This window comes from Hemitrygon akajei, chromosome 6 (assembly GCF_048418815.1).
Source record: "Hemitrygon akajei chromosome 6, sHemAka1.3, whole genome shotgun sequence".
Taxonomy (NCBI): Eukaryota; Metazoa; Chordata; class Chondrichthyes; order Myliobatiformes; family Dasyatidae; genus Hemitrygon; species Hemitrygon akajei.
This window is the reverse complement of record NC_133129.1, coordinates 181,216,779-181,240,573: the sequence shown is the minus strand read 5'-3', so window position 1 is coordinate 181,240,573 and position 23,795 is coordinate 181,216,779. Positions and strand designations below refer to the sequence as shown.

At 43.6% G+C, this 23,795-nt stretch overlaps 1 protein-coding gene across 7 annotated transcripts in view; it reads right to left on the bottom strand.

The window, feature by feature from the left end:
• Nucleotides 1-23,795, bottom strand: part of hipk3a (homeodomain interacting protein kinase 3a) — a 238,865-nt gene that overhangs the window by 61,981 nt on the left and 153,089 nt on the right. For all 7 annotated transcript variants that reach the window (XM_073049871.1, XM_073049872.1, XM_073049870.1 and 4 more), the window contains one exon: nucleotides 10,520-10,643. In XM_073049871.1, the coding sequence (XP_072905972.1) occupies nucleotides 10,520-10,643 (124 nt within the window). The remainder of the gene's footprint in view (nucleotides 1-10,519; nucleotides 10,644-23,795) is intronic.

Genomic DNA, 23,795 nt, shown 5'->3' with positions numbered 1-23,795 from the left:
CATGTTTGTCAATAACATGACAATAATATGAAATTTCATTCTTGAAAAACTCAGATTTCTCTCTCTTTGCACGCAGATCATACTCACTCAGCCTGGTAGGCACTTTACCAAGGTTCTAGAGGTGTTCTTTATCATTTTTGCCAGTCACAATGATGTCATCAAGGTAACATTGTGTTCCTGGGATATCTTGGAGCTCTTGGTCCATTGCTCTTTGCCAAGTTGCTGGAGCTGATGCAGTGCCAATTGTGAGTGTGAGTGTTGATTGTTGACTCCTGCTTGACTCCTCGATCTCCATTTGCAGATGGGCTTGTGACAAGTCAAACTTTAAAGATCTCTCCCCGCCTGCCAAAGATGAAAAAATGTCTTCTATTTGTGGCAGGGTATCCTCAAACATCTTCTCATTAGCTTTAAGCAGTTGTGCCAGTCTCTGGTTAGTGCTACTGTTGGTGTCACACTTTGATTGAGTGCAAGTCTAGTTGGATTTTTTTCAACAATACACATCCGAAAGTGCTGGCCCTCCACTTTTCAAAACATAAAGTTCTAACTGCTGCCTTTGGCCTCCATATGTCACCTTCACTTTCTGTTTGTCTTTGGGGGACACTTTTTCGCCTGTGTAAAAGTGTCACTGAGGTCTCCTCTAATGGTATCTTAGAAAACAGTTGTAGTCAGCCTCTGGAATTATAAACAAAACTGACCCTGTATCCAGCTCCACTTTCAGTTTTACGCAAGACACATCCACTGTGACCTGATTCAGTACTGCTGTGCAGTTCTAGACAAAGTTCACCTTTGTCAGGCTCTATGTTGCCTGATTCTGCTTTACATTTGTTAACTTTATGCATTTGCTTAGTTTTGTGTTTGAGACTTTTCACTTGGTTGTGCTTTTCATCTGCTTTGCACACTCTATGTGACCTTGTCTCTGACACTTTCTACAGACATTTTCTTTGAACCAACAGTCATTTGATTCATGGGAGGATTTGCCACATCAACAACATCTTTGGCTTTTTGCACCATTCAGGGGCATTTTGCACATTTCACATTCTAACCTCTTTTTCAGTAGTTCTGCTGCATGTTTTGCTGCAGTCTCTAACGATATTGCAATGGTCAATGCCCATTCTAAGGTTACCAGTAAGTCTCTTTCAGACAGTAGCCTCTTTTGAGTGCTTTGATTATGAATGCCACATCCAAACCTGTTCCTCAATGCATCAGAAAGTCCATCCCTAAAGTCACAGTACTGGGAAAATTTGCACCGTTCTGCAATGTATTCAAAAGTGCTTTCATCTTTTGACTGTTTCCCTTTGAAAATTCTAAATCTCTCAGCTGTTACCAGCGGTTTAGAGCTCAAGTGATTTTTGTACAATTATAACAATTTCATCGCACGTCTTGCTCGCTCGCTTTGCAGGGGTTACCAAGTCGTGTACAAGACTGTATGTTCTTGAGCCCATTAAGGTAAGAAGTGTAAGGGCTTTCTTTTGCTCTTTCACGTTGTTCACATTACAATACAATCCCACCCTCTCAATATACGCCTCCCAGCATTCATTAGTGCTATCAAATTTGTCAACTTTCCCGACTGAAGCTACTGCCATGTTATTTTCACTTTAAATTCAGCGCGTCTTTCACTGTTACTCATGGATCCTCATGATAGATTGCACCATCTCTCTGCTGGCCTTTATCATGGCAATGCAAGTAATCATTGGAGCTTCTAAGTGGGTAGTAGGAGGAGATCGACTGAAGTCAGAATTACAACTATCACCAATTCAGGCATTTATGGACTATTTAACCATCCTGACAAATACCATACCATGTACCAAACGGTTGCTTGAGAAGCTCCATTCAAACATCAAATGGGCCTGAATGACGATTAAAATGAAGAAGTCCAGGAATATTTCTATAGTCAAAGGAAAGCTGGTTGACTAAGTTCCACGTGCTTGGGAAAGTAATTCCTACTGTGTCAGAAATGCCACTTAAAACCTTGGAAAGTTGGTACGATGTAAACCTCAGTGATACAAATAAAGTGAAACTGCTGAAAGAAGAAATCATTAAAGGGCTTAACGCTATCGCTAAGACCTTGCTGCCAGGAAACCCCAGGCTCTGGTACCTTCAGTTTGGATTGTTCCCTCGGCTGTTGTGGCAACTGACTCTGTATGAAGTCCCCATCACTCATGTTGAAAAGCTGGAGAGAACAGTTAGCTCCTTCATTAAGAAGTGGATGGGCCTACCAAGATCGCTAAGTAACATCTACCTGTATGGCAAAGGAGCTCTGGAGTTGCCTGTCGTGGGGCTGACTGAAGAGTTCAAGTGTGCCAAGGTGGGGCTTGAGATGACTCTTCTGAAAGCCCATGACAGGTTGTCCAGGTATACTGCACCCAGAAGCTTAACAGGGAGAAAGTGGTGTCCAGCAGGGTCGGTAAAACAGGCAAAAGCAGCACCCAGCTTTGCAGACATGGTGGGCCAGGTGCAATCTAGAAAAGGGGGCCTTGGGACAGGCTCAAATAGGCTTGTTTGACAAAAGATAACAACACAAAAGCAAAGGCAAGCTATGGTGGTGGAGGAAGTACAGCAACAGGAGAAGCTGATGAGGTATGCAAGAGCAGTGTTTCAGGCAAAACAAGGACAGCAGCCAAGGTGGGAAAACACTGAAAAAATAAAATTCAGCTGGAAAGACTTATGGGAAAAGGGAGAAAGAAAGATTACCTTCCTTATAAGAGCAGTGTATGATGTCCTCTCAACTCCAAAAACCTGAACCATTGGCTTGGTGAAGACCCAGCTTGTTCACTCTGTGGAAGAACAGCAAACCTCAAGCACATCCTCTCATCTTGCAAAGTAAGCCTCACTCAAGGATGATACACATGGAGGCATAACCAGGTCCTCAGATGTTTGGCATCCACTGTGGAGAAGCAAAGACTGAACAACAACTCTAAGCCCTATAAGACTGGAAGAACCATCATCGCCTTTGTCCAGCAAGGGCAGACAGTGCCACCCTCATTGACATGGTTGGTGTTAGTCATACTGGAGCCTGCTCATGACTGGAACTTGGCTGCTGACCTTGGCAAAATGCTACCATTTCCTCCGAAGATAGCCACTATAACCCTCAGACCAGCAGTCTATAGTAATCTCAGAGCTCACAGTGCCCTGGGAAGATGCAGTCTGCGAGGCGTAAGAGCAAAAACATGTAAGATACTCTGAGCTGGCCACAGATGCTAAGCAGCATGGATGGAAGGTGCAGATTTTCCCGGTAGAGGCTGGCTGCAGAGGCTTTGTGGCTACTTCCATGGTCAGGTTGCTGAAGGGGCTGGGAGACCGAGGCCAGCACCAGCAGCAAGCCATAAAATAACTCCCGAAGGTAGCCGAGCGAAGCACCCACTGGTTATGGATGAAGAGGAGTGACAGCAGCTGGGCCCTAAAATGACCCATGGATAGCCAGATGTGGAGGGGGGTGCTCCTGGGGTGCACAGTTGCACTGCGGAGGCCTCTGGCGATATAGTGGGCTTAAAATGATGAAACATCTAAGGGGAGGGGTGCCCACCTGATGACCCCGGGAAGCATCAGCCACCCACCAAGCCCCACCTCAAGATCTCTAATCTATGACCCTAGTTACGACCTGCTTATCAAAGGGATTGAAGCATCTAGCCCTATGAGCTCCAACTGTTTAACTCTTGCTGTTTTGTCCTGTAACTGTCAGTGTAGTTCGTGATATTTTCTGAGAGTCAGGTTTGTACTCTTCACCAATTTGTTGTGTCTGTGCGCAACTACGTACCAATTAAATAAAAGCACATGCGCAGGTGATGGCTTTAACAGGTTGCAGCGAGAGAGAGCAATGCACATGCGCAGACAACAGATCAATATGTAGTGCTGGGGGGGGGGGGGGAATCATTGCTCTGAAAGAAATAGGTCCATATATTACAGCTGCCATTCATGCTATTGGGTTTCGCTTTGTAGGAAGTAATGCTTTGCAAACCCTGCCAGAGTTGACATCCATCTGATCTCGCCTCTAACCTCGCTTGGAATTGTCTCTTCGCTCTTGAAATAGCCCTCCACAAGTCATACCTGGCTTTCTGATACAGACCCAGGTCACCATACATAAGTGCCACAGATCTAGCCCTCAGAAGATGACATACTTCCTGGTTCATCCATGGCTTTTGGTTTGGGAATGTACAGCAAGTTTTCACCAGCACACATCCACACAGGTTTTAATGAAGTAAGTAGCAACTGCAGCATACTCATCCACATTCAAAGATGAATCCCTGAATACAGTCCAGTCCACTGATTCAAAACAGTGCTGTAGGCACTTCTGTGCTTTCCTTGAACTTACCTTCTTGATCCTCACTACTGGTGCCACAGTCTTCAGTCTCTGCCTATTCTCAGGGAGCAGAAGTACAGCCAGGTGATCAGACTTCCCGAAGTGAGGGCGTGGAATAGCACAGTAGGCATTCTTGATGGTGGTGCAACAATGGTCCAGTATGTTGTTTTGTCTGGTACCACAACTGATTTGTTGATGGTAATTATTTAGTGACTTTTTCAGGCTGGCCTGGTTAAAATCCCCCAAAATGATGGTGAAGGCATCAGGGAGAGCTGTTTCGTGCAGGTTGATCCCATTGCTCAGATTATCTGGAGCCTGGTTGACATTAGCCTGAGTTGGAATGTATACTGCTACCAAAATTATCTCAGGAATCCCCCGCAGCAGGTAAAATGGACAGCATTTAATTGCAAGATATTCCAGGTCTGGTGAGCAGAATTGGGATACCACTGATACATTTATGCACCAAGAGGAGTTGATCATGAGGCATACACCTCCACATATACTTTTGAGAGACTCGACAGTCCTATCCTGTTGGAGAGTCCTGATGAAGGATCTCAGCACAAAATGTCAACTGTACTCTTTTCCATAGATGCTGTCTGACCTGCTGAGTTTCTCCAGCATTTTGTGTGTGTTGCTTGGATTTCCAGCATCTGCAGATTTCCTCATGTTTGTGTATAGTGAACCAGTCAATCTGAATTGCTGCATCTGGTGTGGAAGGGGTTAACTAGGATTTTATGAAACAAAGGACGCAAGCAGTCCTAATGTCCCTCTGATACAGCACCTCAGCTCTGAGATCTTCAATTTTATTTACTAGAGACTGTGCGCTTGCCAGCAAGATAGTCAGCACTGGTAGTCTAAAGCCCATTTTCTTAGATGCACCTGTATCCCTGACCTGCAGCCACGTTTCCTATGAGGAATCCTGCAAGAAGTATGGCCACAATCAGCATTATTTCCTTCCGTTTTAACCAGCGATATTTTTATTCATCACATTAAAACATCTGTATTAACAGTACAGACCTTGGAAACAGTTGTGATTCTCAGCTGTATCAGGCTGAAACAGGAATTTTTAATCATATCCATTGAGCTGTTGTTTATGAGATGACCATTCCCAAGGAACTCCGGAAGTAAGTGGGTAGCACAGTGGATTAGCAGTTAGTGTAACATTATCACAGCGCCAGCAACCCAGGTTCAATTCCTGTCGCTGTCTGTAAGAAGTTTGTCAGTTCTCTCCGTGACCACCTGGGTTTCCTCTAGGTCAGGGATACCTAACCTTTCTTTATGTCATGGACTCCTACCATTAACCAAGGGATCCATGGACCCCAGGTTGGGAATCCCTGTTCTAGGTGCTCCGGTTTCTTCCCTCATTCCAAAGATGTACGGGTTACAAGGCTAATTGGTCACATGGGAGTAAATGGGCAGCGTGGGCTCGTTGGGCCTGAAGGGTCTGTTACTGTTGCTGCATTGTTAATTAAAAAAGAAAATAAAAAGAAAATTTTACAGTTGCAAATTTAAAAAGCACCCATACCCAGTCATCTGATCTGGCTGGCAATGCCGATGATCAGGCAGGTTAGTACTGAAGCATACCTGTAAACTTAGATCCTTGAAAAGTACGAGAATGGAGGGAGACGTTATGGATATATTTTAAATTCTAGCAGCAGAGTTAAGATGAATGGTAAGTCTCTTCCACAGGTTGGACGAGTCCAAAACTGGGGGGTGGGGGGAATAGATTTAGGGTGAGAGGGGAAAGATTTAAAAAGACAACCTTTTCCATGAGTAAATGGAATGAGCTTCCAGAGGAAGTGGTTGAAGCTGGTGAAAGAACTGGAAGGGTGAGGCTTGCTGGGATATAGGTCGAATGGGGGAAATTGCGATTAGTTGGGTAGACACCGTGATTGACTGGTTGGGCCGAAGGGTTTGTATCAATGCTGTATTGCTCTGTAACTTTTCCTATTCCAGTCTAAGGACAGATTCCACCTCTTCCATAACTTTATAATTTCAATCTGAATGCTTGAAAAAGGAACACCTTATTATATTAAACTAATTTGACACTGACTTTAAGCTGAAACATGTCATTAGAATAATGTTGACAGACAAGTTGAAGTTGAAGTTTAATTGTCATTCAGCTATACACATGTATACAGCTTGGTAAATGAAACAGCATTCCTCTGAGGCCACACAATACATACAGTCACACACAGCTCACAGCACATATAGTTACCATAGCACAAAAGTCACAAAAATAATACTAGCCCAAGTTCCTGCGTGGCATGGCCTGATGACTGATGATGCATGGGATGTTGTCTGGAGCCATGTTTCCACAAGAACAAGCATGCAATAGTTCCTCATCTTACGCTCGGTCATCCGTAGACGAAGACATTCCAGTTTGTCTTCCACTCAAGCACTAATGCTGTAACACTTTCATAACCAGTACACTGACAGCGGTTGTAATTATTTTGTTCAATAATAATTTGTCTACATTTGATTTTATATGCTGAATTTTAGCTTCCTGGCACAAAGAGTTGTGGTTTTGGAGTATGAATACAATGGCATGATAGGTGATATACAGTGTGGTAGCATGCACAGGTTGGGCCAAAGGGTCTGTTATTTTGCTGTCTAACTTCATGACTAGTGTATACAGCTTTAGCATAACATCTCTGCCTATACTCCACATCTTGGCTAAAAATAGGAAATATTTCCATATGCCCTTTCAACATGTTTACTGATCTGTCATTACTGACCATCAAGGACCCCCATGCTCTCTTTGTCCTACTACCATTGGGCAGGAGGTACAGGAGCCTCAGGTCCCACATCACTACGTTCAGGATCAGTCATTACCCCTCAACCATCGGGCTCCTGAACCAGTGTGGATAACTTAACCCACCACAACAGTGAGCAGATTCCACAACTATAGACTCACTTTCAACTCTACAACTAATTTTCTCAGTATTATTTATTATTATTGTTTCTTTTTGTATTTTCACCATTTATCAGTCTGTGTGTAGTTGTTAATTGAATTACACTTCTTTGTTCTACTCAGAATCCCTGCAAGAAAATGGTGACATATACATACAGTACTCTGATTAATAAATTTACTTTAAACTTTGAACCACCCTTGAGGACTATGACAGTACATCAAAAGTAGATTTTTCCTCAGAACCATTCAATGTTCCGCTATTTATCATGTGTTGCCTTGCTTTCTGGCATCCTTGCAAAGCATCTATTAAACAATCCATTGAATTCCATTCACAACTTTATTGCCCAACTGACTAGACTATCTACATATTTTTCTATCCTGAAGCGCTCCTCCTCATTGTTAGCTACAAAGACGGTTCTTACTTCTTAAACATGTTCATTATATACTTGCATTTACACTCAATGGCCACTTTTTCTGATACCTCCTGCACCTAATAAAGTGGCCACTACATGTACAGTATGTTGATGCTCTTCTGCTGCTGTAGCCCATCTGCTTCGAGGTTTAACATGTTCACAAATTTACAAATGCCCTCTGCACACCACTGTTGCAGAAAAATCTCCCTCCCCTCCCCCCACCTTTTAACTCTGGTCCTCATCTATTTTTCTTCAGTCCTGCTGAAGGGCCGCGGCCCGAAACATCCACTGTACTCTTTTTCAAAGATACTGCCTGGCCTGCAGAGTTCCTCCAGCATTTTGTATGTCAGACAGACAGACAGACATACTTTATTGATCCCAAGGGAAATTGGGTTTCATTACAGCCGCACCACCAAGAATAGTGAAGAAATATAGCAATATAAAACCACAGATAATTAAATAATAATAAGTTAATTATGCCAAGTGGAAAAAATAAGTCCTGAGCCTATTGGCTCAGGGTGTCTGACACTCCGAGGGAGAAGTTGTAAAGTTTGATGGCCACAGGTAGGAATGACTTCCTATGACGCTCAGTGTTTCATATCGGTGGAATGAGTCTCTGGCTGAATGTACTCCTGTGCCTAACCAGTACATTATGGAGTGGATGGGAGTCATTGTCCAAGATGGCATGCAGCTTGGACAACATCCTCTTTTCAGATACCACCATCAGAGAGTCCAGTTCCACCCCCACAACATCACTGGCCTTACGAATGAGTTTGTTGATTCTGTTGGTGTCTGCTACCCTCAGCCTGCTGCCCCCAGCACACAACAGCAAACATGATAGCACTGGCCACCACAGACTCATAGAACATCCTCAGCATCGTCCGGCAGATGTTAAAAGACCTCAGTCTCCTCAGGAAATAGAGATGGCTCTGACCCTTCTTGTAGACAGCCTCAGTGTTCTTTGACCAGTCCAGTTTATTGTCCATTCGTATCCCCAGGTATTTGTAATCCTCCACCATGTCCACACTGACCCCTTGGATGGAAACAGGGGTCACCGGTGCCTTAGCCCTCTCAGGTCCACCACCAGCTCCTTAGTCTTTTTCACATTAAGCTGCAGATGATTCTGCTCACACCATGTGACAAAGTTTCCCAACATAGCCTTGTACTCAGCCTCATCTCCCTTGCTGATGCATCCAACTATGGCAGAGTCATCAGAAAACTTCTGAAGATGGCAAGTGTTGCAACAACTAAACCTGACCACGTCTGCCTGTTTTTATGCATTGATTTGCTGCCATGTGATTGGCTGCTTAGGTGTTTGCATTAACGTGCAAGTGTACAGGTATACCTAATGTGGCAACTCAGTGTAAATCTAAATTATCAGTATGTCATTGAAACTCACGGTACTCTGAAATACAAGTGACCTTCTTCCTTACAGTCTGGTTTTACCCATCGTTGTACTGCTTATTACAGTCTCTATGCTCTGAGTTTAATTCATGAAAGGGTCCTGATTCTCAGGGACTGCAGATCTCCACCTCTAGATCATTTGACCTTTGGTAAACCCTAAATCAAGATACAACACTCTTTAACAAAGAAAGTGACATGAGGAAGAACAGAAACAGAACAACATTCTCTTCATTCAAGGGTAAGCTTCTGACACAAAATGCTGCTTCCTGCTCTTTTAATTACGAAGACCATCACGACTCAGATTTGTTTATTTATCACATGTACATCGAAACATACAGTGAAAAGTGCCGTTTGCATAAACAACCAACACAACACAAAGATGCGATGGGGGCAGCCTCCAGGTGTCACCATACATTCCGGCGCCAAGACAGCATGCCCACAATGCTAGGCAGAACATAAAAATCAACAAATAACAAAACAACAGCAATACAAGCCCATTTCCTCCTGCGCACATGGACAGTCCTCCAATTCCAAGTCAGGCCTCTGGACCTCTAGGCTTCGCTATTGGCCTTCAACTTCTGAAATACCTATCGACCTTCGAGTTCTGATCTTCAGTTTCCATTTCCAAACTTGCTGATGACGAGACCATAAGCTCAATCTTTGGAATCATCAACTGACCTGACCTCATATTTCCTCATGCTTCTTGTTCACGTGGACATCTGACCCCAGATCACACTGACTGGGACAACCTGGCATCCATAGATGTCACACATGCACAAAATGCTGGAGGAACTCAGCAGGTCAAGCAGCATCTACGAAACTGGTTAAACAGCTGATGCTTCAGGCTGAGGCCCTTCTTCAGGACTGGAAAGGAAGGGGATGTTGCCAGGATAAAAGTGGGTGGAGAGGAAGGAGATAGCTAGAAGCTGAAAGGTGAAGCCAGGTGGGTGGAGACGGTAAAGGGCTGGCAAAGAAGAAACCTGATAAAAGAGGAGAGTGGACCATAGGAGAAAGGGAAGGACGAGGGGCAGCAGGGGGATGTGATAGACATCTGAGGAGAAGACGTAAGAGGCTAGAGTGGAGAATATCGAATGACACCCACAGTTGTCGTTCGTTACTTGTCCACATTGCTAGCCTTTGAGTGCAGAGTGGAGGCCTGGACTGTGGATGTTTTTTGTCACCTATCAACATCACTGGCCTCTGAACGCAGAATGGAGTCCTAACCTCTAACCTTTCCACATTCCCGTCCCTAAACCCTAATATGACCTCTAATTTCCCCGCAGCACTGACCCTAACCCCTAACCTGACCTCTATCTCCTTTCTTTGTCCCGAAAACCATCCCCACAAACTTAAATAACAACTAGGTCTGAGCCATGGAGAAAGCAGTTTGATGCCATCTTGAAAAATAATGCAACATTCTGCCAGATTTGGCAAGCTGGCAGTTACCTAGAACAATGGAGTCCCTAGCAATTGATTAGAATAATTGCTTACCTGGTCATATTCCAGTGCTCCTGGGTACAAAGGCCATCCAAGAAAGAGCTCAGCAATCACACATCCCAGTGACCACATATCTATGGCTTCACAAAATGGCAAACCCAATATAATTTCTGGCGCTCTGTGGGAAACAAAAAAGTACATAGCCTCATTAGAAGGGACAAGCCAAGACTACAAATAAATATAAGACCAGAGACAAAAGAGCTAAATTAGGCCATTTGGCCTATCAAGTCTGCTCTTCCATTCCATCATGGCTGATTTATTATCCCTCTCAAACCCATTCTCCTGCCTTCTTCCCATAACCGTTGACACCCTCACTAATCAAGGAACTATCAACCCCTGCTTTAAATAAACTCAATAACATCTGCAGTAAGCATACTCAGCTATCTGTGGCAATGAATTCCACAGATTCACCATCCTGTGGCTAAAGAAATTCCTCCTCATCTCTGTTTTAAAGGGAAGCCCTTGTTTTCTGAGTCTGTGCGCTCTGGTCCTAAACTCCCCAACTAATGGAAACATGCTCTCTGTATGTCTTATGACCAATGCCTTATAAAGCCTCCACATTACCTCCTAGCTTTTATATTCTAGTCCTCTTGAAATGAATGCTAACACTGCATTTGCCTTCCTTACTAACAACATGAAACCCCTCAAGAAAATGAATCTCATGATTGTGTACAGTATGGTGACAAATATGTACTTTGATAATAAATACTTTGAACTTTGAATATTATCACATTAAGTCACACTTTGGAATTCATGTGTGTAAATAAGTCGTACAGATATTTACTGAATGGCCCCCACAGGCAGTGATAGATCAGCAAGCAATTAGCAAGGCTGAACTGCCTTTGACTGGTTGATGTCACGGAGTGCCATTGTTTAACAAAGGGCAGGATGCAGGCTGTGCTTTGCAGATCTCATTTCCCACCAGACTGAGTCCCATGCCAGTTAGTCAGAAGGGGACAATTTGACTCCAACAGTCCCTTGGTCAGCAGTAATGAGGGGCAAAGCAACAGGCAGGGATATGGCTGAAGGCCTGGGACAGTCAAAGTAGCAAAAGGAGAAAAGAAAATCTACCACCTCACCTCCTTCCAGCCCCAACCACATTCTTAGAGACATCCATGTCAATCATTGCACTTTACTTCACCATGAGCAGCCACGGCTTCAGACACCTAAACCGGAAATTCCCAACCACTTCCTGTGGACCATATGGTGGTGTAGCAGTTAGCGTAACAACTTACAGTCCAATTCCCACTGCTGTCCGAAAGAAGTTTGTACATTCTCCCCCGACTGCTGCCAATGCAAGTGGCGGGTGCAGGTTTAATTTCAGCATTGAGATAAGTGTGTGGATGGGCGAGGTGAGGGAGCACTATGGTTCAGGTGTAGGTCAATGCAACTTGGCAGAATAATAGTTTGGCACCAACTAGATGGGCCGAAGGGCCTGTTTCTGTGCTGTAGTGCTATATGACTCAATGCAGAGACAAAGAGTGTAACATACACACAAGCACACTGATACATGGACACACACACACTCATGCACGGTATCATTATACCAACCAGTCATTAGAAATTTAAAGTAAGTGTACATGTTTTATCATGGCTCAGTTGGTACGAAGAATAATAACCATTACAAAAGCAATGTAAGACCACCCTACTCAGATGTTCAACCAGTGTGCAAAAAATAACATACTGTGCAAATACAAAAAGAAAAAAATAATAAATAAGCAAAAATATTGAGAATACAAGACCAAGAGTCCTTGAAAGTGAATCTATTGACGATTCCTTCTCCATCCTCACAGATGTTGCCAGACCTGTTGAGTTCCTCCTTTTCAAACTATCAGACTAACTTGACTGTCACCATCAGATCTTGACAACAGTGTGCTTTGGCTGACTTGGAAAAATTGCACCACATCATCACCTTAAACAGCAAACACGAGGAAATCTGCAGATGCTGGAAATTCAAACAACATTGTGTGTGTTGTTATCACCTTAAACAGTCTGCTTTCCTCCCACAGTCCAAACACATACTGGTTAGGTTAATTGGTCATTGTAAATTGCACCATAATTAGGCTAGGATTAAATAGGTGACTTGCTGCACAGAGTAGCTCCTTGGTCCATAAGGGTCTATTCTGCACTGTAACCCTAAATAAATAAATAATAAAAATGACATTCTGGGAGCCAATAAGTGCCAGCTACATTACAAGCATAGTCTGTTTGGTGAGAGTCTCTGATGATGGATGCTGCTTTCCTGCAACAATGTAGATGTGCTCAGGTGTGGGTGGGCTTTACTCATGATGGATTGGGCTGTGGGCTTTTCCGTTCACAGGCATTGGTGTTTCCATACTAGGCCATGATGTAACCAGTCAGTATACTCTCCACCACCATGCATCCATAGAAGCTTGTCAAAGTTTTAGGTGACATGCTGAATCTTCACAAACTTCTACGAACGTGAAGATGCTGCCGTGTTTTCTTTGTAATGGTGTGGGACCGGCCTTAGAGCGTGAGGGTTTGGCCTAGATGGTGGGGGTCCTTGATGATGGATTCAGCTTTCTTGTAGCAGCACTCAGATAGTTAGAATTCACCACACAAACTCCATTCACACAACATCCTATTTATGACAAACAGATGAGACGCTTCATGGTGCTCCAAGTGTGATATCACCAAGGTCAGATACATTAGCTTCACTTTACGAGGATTATATTCTGCAATATAAACATTAACCACAACATTGCAAAAACTTTGGCCTTGTTTATCCAGCCACTCCTACTGGCACTGCTCGGATGATCAACCTGCAGGAATGTGCACTCCTGCCTGTTCGTTCACAGCAACTGAGGGTCAGCCTGACATCGAAAGTATTGTGTGGCAGACTTTCATGGTGTAGATTGTGGATGCAAGGGTTGTGTTCTTACACTGTGCAAGGTTTCTTTCTAGTCCAGGATATAATGCAGTAAGGGTTAAGAACACAGAACATTACAGCCAAATACAGGCCCTTTGACCCATAGTGTTGTGGTCTCTCTTAGAGGATGTGCCTATCTGAGGGTCTCTTAAATGTTCTTCATGCATCTCCTTCCACCACTACTCTTGGCAGGGTGTTCCAGGCACCCACCACTCTGTGTAAAAAAACAGTCTTGACATCTAACCCCCCCCCCCCCCATTTCCCTCCAATCACCTTATAGTGATAAGCAACACACACAAAATACTGGAGGAACTCAGCAGGTCAGACAGCATATAAGGACATGAATAAATAGTTGACATTTTGGGCAGAGACCCTTCTTCAAAACTGGAAAGGAGGACTAGCTAGAAGATGACAGGTGAAGCCAGGTGGGTGGAAGCGGTAAAGGGTAGGAGGAGAAGGAATCTGATTGGGGATGAGAGAGGACAATGGAAGAAAAGGAAGGAGGAGGGGCACCTGGGGAGATGATACACAGGTGAAGAGAAGAGGTAAGAGAGAGCTGAGAGGCCAGAGTGGGGATTGAAGAACAGGGAAGGTGGAGAATTTTTTTTTACCAGAAGGAGAAATCAATGTTCATGCTATCAGGTTGGAGGCTAACCAGACAGAATATGAGGTGTTGCTACCCCACCATGAGAGTGACCTCATCATGGCAAAACAGGAAGCTATGGACCGACATGTCAGAACAGGAATGGGGACAGGAATTCAAATAGTTGACCACTGTGAAATCCTACTTTTGACAGATGGAGCATAAGTGCTCAACAAAGTGGTCCCCCAGTTACTGGGGTAATTAGGAGACTGCTTTGTCGAGCACCTCCATTCCATCCTTAAGGTTTTAACCTTCAGTCCTTAAGGTTGTACACATGAAAGCTTCAAGCAACATGCAGTGGGGAACAGATGCATTTCGCAGCGTGGGTGTAGGTTATCTTCTCATTGTCGGAATTGGAATTGGTTTTATTATTGACACACGTACCCAAGATCCAGCGAGAAACCTGTCTTGCATACTGTTCATACCGATAAAATCATTCCACCGTGCATTGAGACAAAACAAGATAATAACAGAATGCAGAATAACAGCTACAAAGAAAGTAAGTGTAGGTAAACGATAGGTGCAAGATTATAGTGACATAGATTGCAAGATCAAAGGCCCAACCTAACGTACTAGGGAACCATTCAATAATCTCATCACGGTGGAGCAGAAGCCGTCATTGGTGATATGTGCTTTCAGGCTTTTCTATCTTTTACCTGATGGGAGAGGGGAAAAGAGAGAAAGTCTGGGGTGAGTAGGTTTGGTCAATTATTATCAAGAACAGTGAAAAGCTGGTCTTGCAAACTGTTCATACAGATCAAATGATTACACAACGCACTAACAGAGCAAGGTAAAACAATAACAATGCAGAATAAAATGTAACAGCTACAAAAAAAAATTATAATAGAATGAGCTTGCAACAGTTTGCTACACTCCTGCCTAATTATTCATACAGTTTCTTCTTCTTAGTAGCTGTTTTTAACAAACTATAAATGTTTATTTACATAACTAATATACAAGGTAGAGTGTCAACATTTACAAGATGGTGATTAAAATACGGTTACTACCATCTATAAAACAGTCAATTCCCTGGGGGGGCCACCGCTCCTGGAAATCCCCTAGAGTACCCATTGTGACCGTATGCTCCCTCTCTGAGGACAGCTAGGCACAAACGTATCCTTGGAGAGGGGCAGGCAGTCGGCCCCGGTACAGTCCTCCACTTTCTGCCGCCTCCACCCATGAAGGGCCATCTTGGTCAGGCCCACAAGCAAGCCCACCAGAAGATCCTCCTCATGACCCGCCCCTTCTGAACTGGGTGCCCATAAATGGGGAGCTGGTAATGCATGCTGACGTAGGGGGTAAAGCAGTGCCCAAGTGAGTTAGCACGAGGTCCTGACGAAGGGTCTCGGCCCGAAACGTCGACAGTGCTTCTTCCTATAGATGCTGCCTGGCCTGCTGTGTTCCACCAGCATGTTGTGTGTGTTGTCCCAAGTGAGTTAACTTCTTTTGTCACACTTTCAGTAATTTCGGTCTGGGTCTTGGGGTGTCCAAGATTCAAAGCACATATATTATCAAAGAATGTATAAATTATGCACCTTGAAACTTCTCTGCTTACACTCAGCCACAAAGCATGAAACTCGAATAACCCAGTTAAAAAAAGACAAAAAACTACTGTGCAGAGAAAGAGAGAGAGAGAAAAACATGAGCCCCAGAAAAGTCCATTCCCCGAACCAGCCTCACCTCCACCTGCCTCCTCACTGTCTGCGGCGACAGTTCACCACAATTTGCTTCAGAAAAGATGTTATAAGTAACGTTTTTAGTCGCATCTCTTGCTTTATAACTTACCAGTAAGCTGTCATACATCTTAGGGGGCACCATCTTAAACCAAGAAAGTGTTACACAATCTATTGTCTTTCGTGCTCTAGGTACTTTTTAAAGGGAGAGAGATAACAATGAACTATTGACCAGTTAGTATGGCTCTGGCAAGAAAAATTCTGGAATAATTAATAAGGAAGGAGATGGAGAGCTTAGTGACATGGCATCAATGGCAGCAACCAATCCCACAATATCAATAAGAGAGCTGGTCACTGACTTCAGAAATGGGAGGAGTGCACATACTCCTATCTACATCAATGGTCTTGAGTTTGAGAGGGTTGACAGCTTCAAATTCCTATGTGTAAACATCACCAATTGACTGTCCTGGTCCAAACACGTTGCTGTCATGGCCAAGAAAGCTAATCAATGCCTCTACTTCCTCAGGAGGCTAAAGAAATTTGGCAAGTCCCCATCAACCCTCACTAATTTTTATCAATGCACCATTCTGATGAATGCATAATGGCAACTCCTCCGTAAGTGACCGCAAGAAACCATAGAGTTGGGGACTCAGCTCAGCACCTCACAGAAACCAGCCTCCCCTCTCTGGACTCTGTCTGTATTTCAAGTTGTCTCAGTAAAGCAGCCGACATAATCAAAGACCCCAGCTATTCTGGACACTCTCTCTTCTCCCCTTTCCCTTCAGGCAGATGGTACAAAATGGCTCAAAGCACATACCACCAGACTCAAAGACAGCTTCTATCCCACTGTTTTAAGACTCTTGGAAAGGCCTCGTACAATTTAATGAATTCTTGGTCTCACAATCTACTTCGTTATGATGTTTACCTGCATTGAACTTTCTCTGTAGTTGTTACACTTTATTCTGCATTGTTATTGTTTTACTTTGCTCTACCTCAATGCACTGTTAATCAATAGATGTGTATGTACAGTATGCATGACAAGCTTTTCACTGTATCTTAAAAAAATAATACCAACACCAATAAGGAATGACAGGAAATCTCTCAGAAAATATTAATAAAGCTGGGAAGAGTCAACATCAGCTAATGAATTGAAATCAGGTTGGAGTAATTTGTTGTGAGTTTCAGTAGGTTGCATCTGACAGAATAGATATAGGCAAACCAGCTGATATGTTGAACTTAATCTCTTCTGGGCTCTTTAATAAAGATCTTTGACTACCTATGACAAGCTCTTCAAAGCACCAGAGATACCACCAATGTCATTGCAACAGAATCCTCCAAATCAGTAAGTTTTGGAGGATTCAAAAATCTAAATCACCAATTTCCCAGTTCACCATCACCAGCATCGAGATTCCAGATATATTCACCTGGGTATACTCATCTTGCAAAGGTGCAAGACTACCAGAAAAGCAGAGAAGATACAAAAGATGTTCTCAAAGCCACCTTGAGAAAATGTATTCTCTGTCCAATTTGTAGAGATCACTGACATCTGGAAATAGAGGTGTGCCCAGGAAGGAAGAGAGAGCAAAGAGATTTTCTTCAATAGGAACATGCAGAGGCCAAGAGAAAATCTCAGGAGTGCACCACAACTCAAACAGATGGCAGGATTCTTAGCAGTGTGGAGGAACAGGGGGGCCTTCTGGGGGCATAGCTTCTTCTGTTTGAAATCATTCAATCCTCGAACCTGCTCTCTCACATTCCAGGTCCACATCCATAGATCCCTTGAAGTTGCCGGGCAAGCTGATAGCATGGTTTGAATTCAACATGTGGTAATGTTGCAGCTCCATAAAAATTTGGTTAGCCCACACTTGGAGTATGATGTTTTGTTCTGGTCACCTTATAATAGGAAGGATGTGAAAGTTTTAGAGAGGGCACAGAAAAAAAATTACAAGGATGCTACCTGGATTAGAGGGGATATGAGGGAAGCATTTCTCTTTGGAAAGGAGGAGGATGAGAGACAACTTGATAGAGCTACTGTATATAAGATGATAAGAGGCATAGAGTGGACAGCCAGAAACCTTTTCATAGGTAGAGGCTAATATGATGGGGCATAATTTTGAGGTGATTGGAAGAAAACACAGGAGGGATGTCAGAGGCAAGTTTTTTTTACACAAGAATGATAGGTGCATGTGATAGATGGTGGTAGAGGTAGATATATTAGGACAATTTAAGAGACAGGCACATGGATGAAAGAAAAATGGAGGGCTATGTGGGAGGGAAGTGTTAGGTTGATTTTGGAGCAACACACTCAAAATGCTGGAGGAACTCAGCAGGCCAGGCAGCATCTATGGAAAAGAGTACAGTCAATGTTTCAGGCTGAGATCCTTCAGCAGGACTAGAGAGAAAAAATGAGGAGTTAAAAGTTGGGGAGGGGGAGGGAGAGAGAAACACAAGGTGATAGGTAAAACTGGGAAGGGGAGGGGTGAAGTAAAGAGCTGGGAAGTTGATTGGTGAAAGAGATACAGGGCTGGAGAAGGGGGGAGGTTCCAATAGGAGACGATGGGCAGGTAAGGAGATAAGGTGAGGGAGGGAAAAGGGGATGGGGAATGGTGAGAAGGGCCATTACCAGAAGTTCAAGAAATCAATGTTCATGCCATCAGATTGGAGGCTACCCAGGCAAAATATTAGGTATCGTTCCTCCAACTTGTGTGTGGCCTCATCACGACAGCGGAGGAGGCCATGGATAGACATATCGGAATGGGAATGGGAAGTGGAATTAAAATGGGTGGGCACTGGGAGAACCCGCTTCTTCTGGTAGACGGAGCGTAGGTGCTCGTGAAGCAATCTCCCAATTTATGTCCCAGACACTGACGTATCATATCACCTGGTAGGACTGTTTGAGACCCTGTATGGTATCGAGGGAAGAGATATAGGGGGAGGAGTAGCACACGTTCTGCTTGCAAAGATAAGTGCCAGGAACCTCCCACCTGATGGCATGAACATCAATACCTTGAACTTCTGGTAAAGTTCTGCACCATTCCCCTCTCATTTTCCCTCCCCCTCACTTTATCACTTTGCCTGCCCATCACCTCCCTCTGGTGCTCCTCTCCCCTTTTTCTTTCTTTCATGGCTTTCTATCCCCACTTATCAGACTGCACACCCACCGCCCCCCCCAATCTCCAGCCTTGTATATCTTTCACCAATCAACTTCCCAGCTCTTTACTTCACCCCTTCCACTCCTGGTTTCACCTATCACCTTGTGTTTCTCCCTCCCCTCCCCCCACCTTTTAACTCTACTCTTCATCTTTTTCTCTCCAGTCCTGCTGCAGGGTCTCGGCCCAAAACAAAGATGCTGTCAGGCCTGTTCAGTTCCTCCAGCACTTGGTGTGTGTGGCTTGGATTTCCAGCATCTGGAAATTTTCTCTCATTTGAGATTGATTTTGGGGTAGGTTAAAAGGTTGGTAAAACATCGTGGGCTGAAGGGCCTGTACTATGCTGCACTGTTCTTTGTTCTATCACTGAACTCCGTTCACGATCCCCAGCATCAAGACTTTTTGACTCAGTTACACTCAACTAGCACTGATGGACAGAACATTGTGCTCTCATGTCTATACCAGACTATAGAAACAGGTGCTTTCTCCAGAGCAAAACATTACCAAGGCAATAGAAGAAAGATACAAAGATGCTTTCACACCCGCCTTGATAGAATGTAGTCTCTGTCCAACTTGTAGGGATCACTATACTCTTGAAATGGATGTGTGCCCAGGAAGGCACCGAGAACAGCTTCTTCAATGGGAGGCGTGCAGAGGCCAAATAAAAATCTCAGGAGTTTACCAACAAACACACAGACTACTATGTCAAATGCCAGCCAAGGCAGCGTCTGGTGACCCCACACAACAGGAGTGGAAGAAAGTCATTCTTAACGTTCAAAGACTATTACGATACGAATGTATGTCAGATAATTTATGCAAATTTGCAGCCAAGGATTTGCAGACTTTCGGGAGCAGACGGTATGGTTTATATAATTAATTTAATGCGCGACTGTGAGCCAGCTGTCAGTAACTGATGTAGTGCACATGATACCCCTCACTGCCAGCTGCCTGCAGCTCAGGATTGTTCATGCAGTGAGGTTACAGCTGCAGCATTGTGTAAGTAGATCAACAGCAGGCTGATCCTGGCAAATCGAGGCATTGTCCATCCACGTGCCCCTACCCAATGTGACGCTTATCAAACGGGGCCAGATCGTCACAACTGCCAAAGGAGGGCAATCACGTGTACGTAGATCACCATCAGCAGCTAACAGTAACAGAAAAGAAGAAAAAGAGCACTGAGGTACCAAGCTTGGGTCAGAGTGGGAATGTCAAAGTTCAAAGTACATTTATTAGTAAAGTATATATATATATATATATGTCACCATATACGAGGAAATCTGCAGATGCTGGAAATTCAAACAACACACACAAAATGCTGGTGGAACACAGCAGGCCAGGCAGCATCTATAAGAAGAAGCACTAGGTCTCAGCCCGAAACGTCGACAGTGCTTCTCCTTATAGATGCTGCTTGGCCTGCTGTGTTCCACCAGCATTTTGTATATGTCACCATATACTACCCTGAGATTAATTTTCTTACAGGCATTCACAGCAGAACAAAGAAATACAATAGAATCAATGAAAAACTACACAAGCAACTGACAAACAACCAATGTACAAAAGAAGACAAACTGTGCAAATACAAAAAATATTAAACACACAAATAAATAGATATTGTTGAAAATATGAGTTGTAGTACTCTTGAAAGTGAGTTCATAGCTTGTAGAATCAGTTCAGTGTTGAGGAAGTGAAGAGTGAAAGGTGAAAAGTTTAAGTGGAGCATGAGGGAAAACTTTTTCACTCACAAGGTCATGAGAGTATGGAACAAGTTGCCAGCAGAAGTGGTGCATGCGAGCTCAATTTCAATGTTTAAGAAAAATTTGGATAGGTACATGGGTGATAGGGGTATGGAAGGCCATGGTCTGGATGGAGGTCAAGTTGAGTAGAGAGTTTGAACGATTTGACAAAGATTTGATGGGTCAAAGGGTCTGTTTACGTGCTGTACTTTTCTATAACTCTAAGTTATGCACACTGGCTCAGGAGCCTGATGGTTGAAAGGTAATAATTATTCCTAACTCTTATCTTTGATTCAGGAGGCTCAGTGGATAAACATCTCATACTTTAACAGCAGAGTAACTTTATCTATGCCCAATGTGGACAAATTAATCAAAGTGTTCACATGAAGCCTCACTATCCAAGAAAACTATACTTTAAATCCATGTACAATTTACAGAAAGATTAAAGGAACATGTTTGGTTTGGGTATTGGAAACTGAAGAACACTAATCTATTTTGGATAGAAAGCCAGAAAGATTGAGTCAGTGAGTCTGGGTCAGCGACTGGAGGTTGGAGTCACAATGTCTGCGAGACCACGGCCAAGGATTAGAGGCCTGGAGGTGATCTGTCCTGGGGCTGGAGGCCTGAACATAGTGGAAATGCTATGTTAGTGCCAGAACGTGTGGTGACTCTTGAAAGCTGGCCCCAGCACATTCTTGGGTGTGTTGGTTGTTAATACAAACAACATATTTCACTTTATGTTTTGATGCACACGTGATAAATAATTCTGAATCAACATCTACACTCACAGGCCACCTTATTAGATACTTCCTGTACCTAATAAAGTGGTCACTGGGTATACGTTAGTGGTCTTCTGCTGCTCAGCCCATCCACTTCAAGGTTCGATGTGTTGAGCATTCAGAGATGCTCTTCTGCACACCGCTGTTGTAACACGTGGTTCTTTGAGTTACCGTCATCTTCGTTAGCATAAACCAGCCTGGCCATTCTCCTCTGACTTCTTTCATTAACAAAGTATTTTCGCCCACTGAATATTTTTTGTTTATTTTGGACAATTCTCTATAAACTCAAGAGACTGTTGTGCATGAAAATCCCAGGAAATCAGCAGTTTCTGAGATGCGCAAGACTCCACTTCTGGCACCAATTAATCCACAGTCAAAGTCACTTAGATAACTTCTTCCCTATTCTGATGTCTGGTCTAAACAACTCAACCTCTTGCCCATGTAGAGCAATTAGCACAACCCTATTACAGCTCAGGGTATCAGAGATCACAGTTCACCCCTGACATCCTCTGGAAGGAGTCAGTGTACGTCCTCCCTGTGAATGAATTGGTTTCCTCCGTGTGCTCCTGTTTCCTCCCATATTCCAAAGGTGGACCAGTTAGTAGGTTAAATTGTCCGTGATTAGGTTAGGGTTAAATTGGTGTTATTGGGGATAGATAAAATAAAAATAAAAGGTAGATAAATAGACTGACAGAGAGAAAGATAGATAGACTGACACAGATAGATAGAAAGATAGACTTACTGACAGATAAATAGACTGACTGACAAGACAGATAGATAGATAGAAAGATAGACAGACTAAATGATTGACAGACAGATATATAGATCACGCTATGGTTACATTAGCTCATCCAGCCCCCTCAAACCCGTGACTCACTTAACCAGGAGGATGAGAAGGTCTTGCTAGAGGAGCACACGATGATAAGAGGCTTAGACAGAGTGGACAACAAGAGACTTTTTCCCCGGGGCAGAAATGGCTAATACGAGGGGGTATAATTTTAAGGAAATTGGAGGAAATTATGGGAGGAAGTCCAAGGTAGATTCTTTACACAGAGAACAATGACCACATGAAACGCCCTGCCAGGGGTGGTGATAGAGGCAGATAGATTAGGGACATCCAAGAGACTCTTAGATAGGCACATGGATGTTAGAAAAACGATGGCTATAAAAGAAGGAAGAGCTCGATGGATCTTAGATTGGGTTAAAAGGTCGGCACAACATTGCGGGCAGAAAGGCCTGTACTGTCATAAACTCAAGATTCTGCAGATGCTGGAAATCCAGAGCAATGTACACAAAATGCTGGAGGATCTCAGCAGCTCAGGAAGCATCTATGGAGAGGAATAAACAAGTCAACATTTCAGACTGAGACCCTTCATCAAGGCCTGTACTGTGCTCTATGGTTTTATGATTGATGCTCCTACTCTCCCTTGACTGTCACTCTGTCCCGAGGTTTACAAGTGCCCACTCTCACCTGCCATTCCATTATCTGTTCACAGCACTGCATTTACATTAAAGGACTAGAAACTGCAAATCTAATAGAGAGACACGACCCCGAATCCCAAACACTCAATGATTAAGTAAGGCTAGCATTAGTAAGTGTGACCATAAATTTTCCACAAAATCACTTCTCATTCAATACTACTATCCTTAAGAGAAGAGAATTTGCCAATGTGATCCATCTGGTCTATAATTATCTTTAGGCCTACAAGTCTTGTGATGTGATTGAGTCTTAATTGCCTGGTGAATTAGCCTAACAACCCCCTCTATACAGAACCAGGCTCAAGGACAGTTACAATACTCTGCAAAGGTCTTAGGCACCTTAGATTTTTTAATATGATTTCAGGTGATATGTCCTCCACAGAGCTCTGATTTCAACATCTTCAAGGCTGGCTGGGATTACCTGGAGAGACAGAGGCAAAAGAGACAGCCAAAGTCTGCAGAAAATTTGTGGCAGGTTCTCCAAGATGCTTGTAATAACCGACCAGCCAATACTCTTATAAAACCACACAACAGGGTACCTAAGAGCATTGATGCATTTTTAAGGGCACAGGGTGGTCACACCAAATATTGATTTGATTTAGTTTCAACTGTTTACTGCTCTTTACAGTAATTTTTCTGATATTTAGAAACTTTTTGTTTCATTATTTTGAAAGCATCTTTGCCTTACAGAATTTTGTTTACTTGTGCTTAAGACTTTTGCACAGTATCGTATTACCACCGTATCCATTAACCGCAGGAACATCTGTGCGGCATTCTTTAGGCCAAACGGCATGCGGAGGAACTCAAAAAGGCCGAACGGGGTGATGAGTGCCGTTTTGGGGACGTCGTCCGGATGCATCGGGATTTGTTGGTATTCCCAGACGAGGTCTACCTTGGAGAAGATCCGTGCGCCGTGCAGGTTTA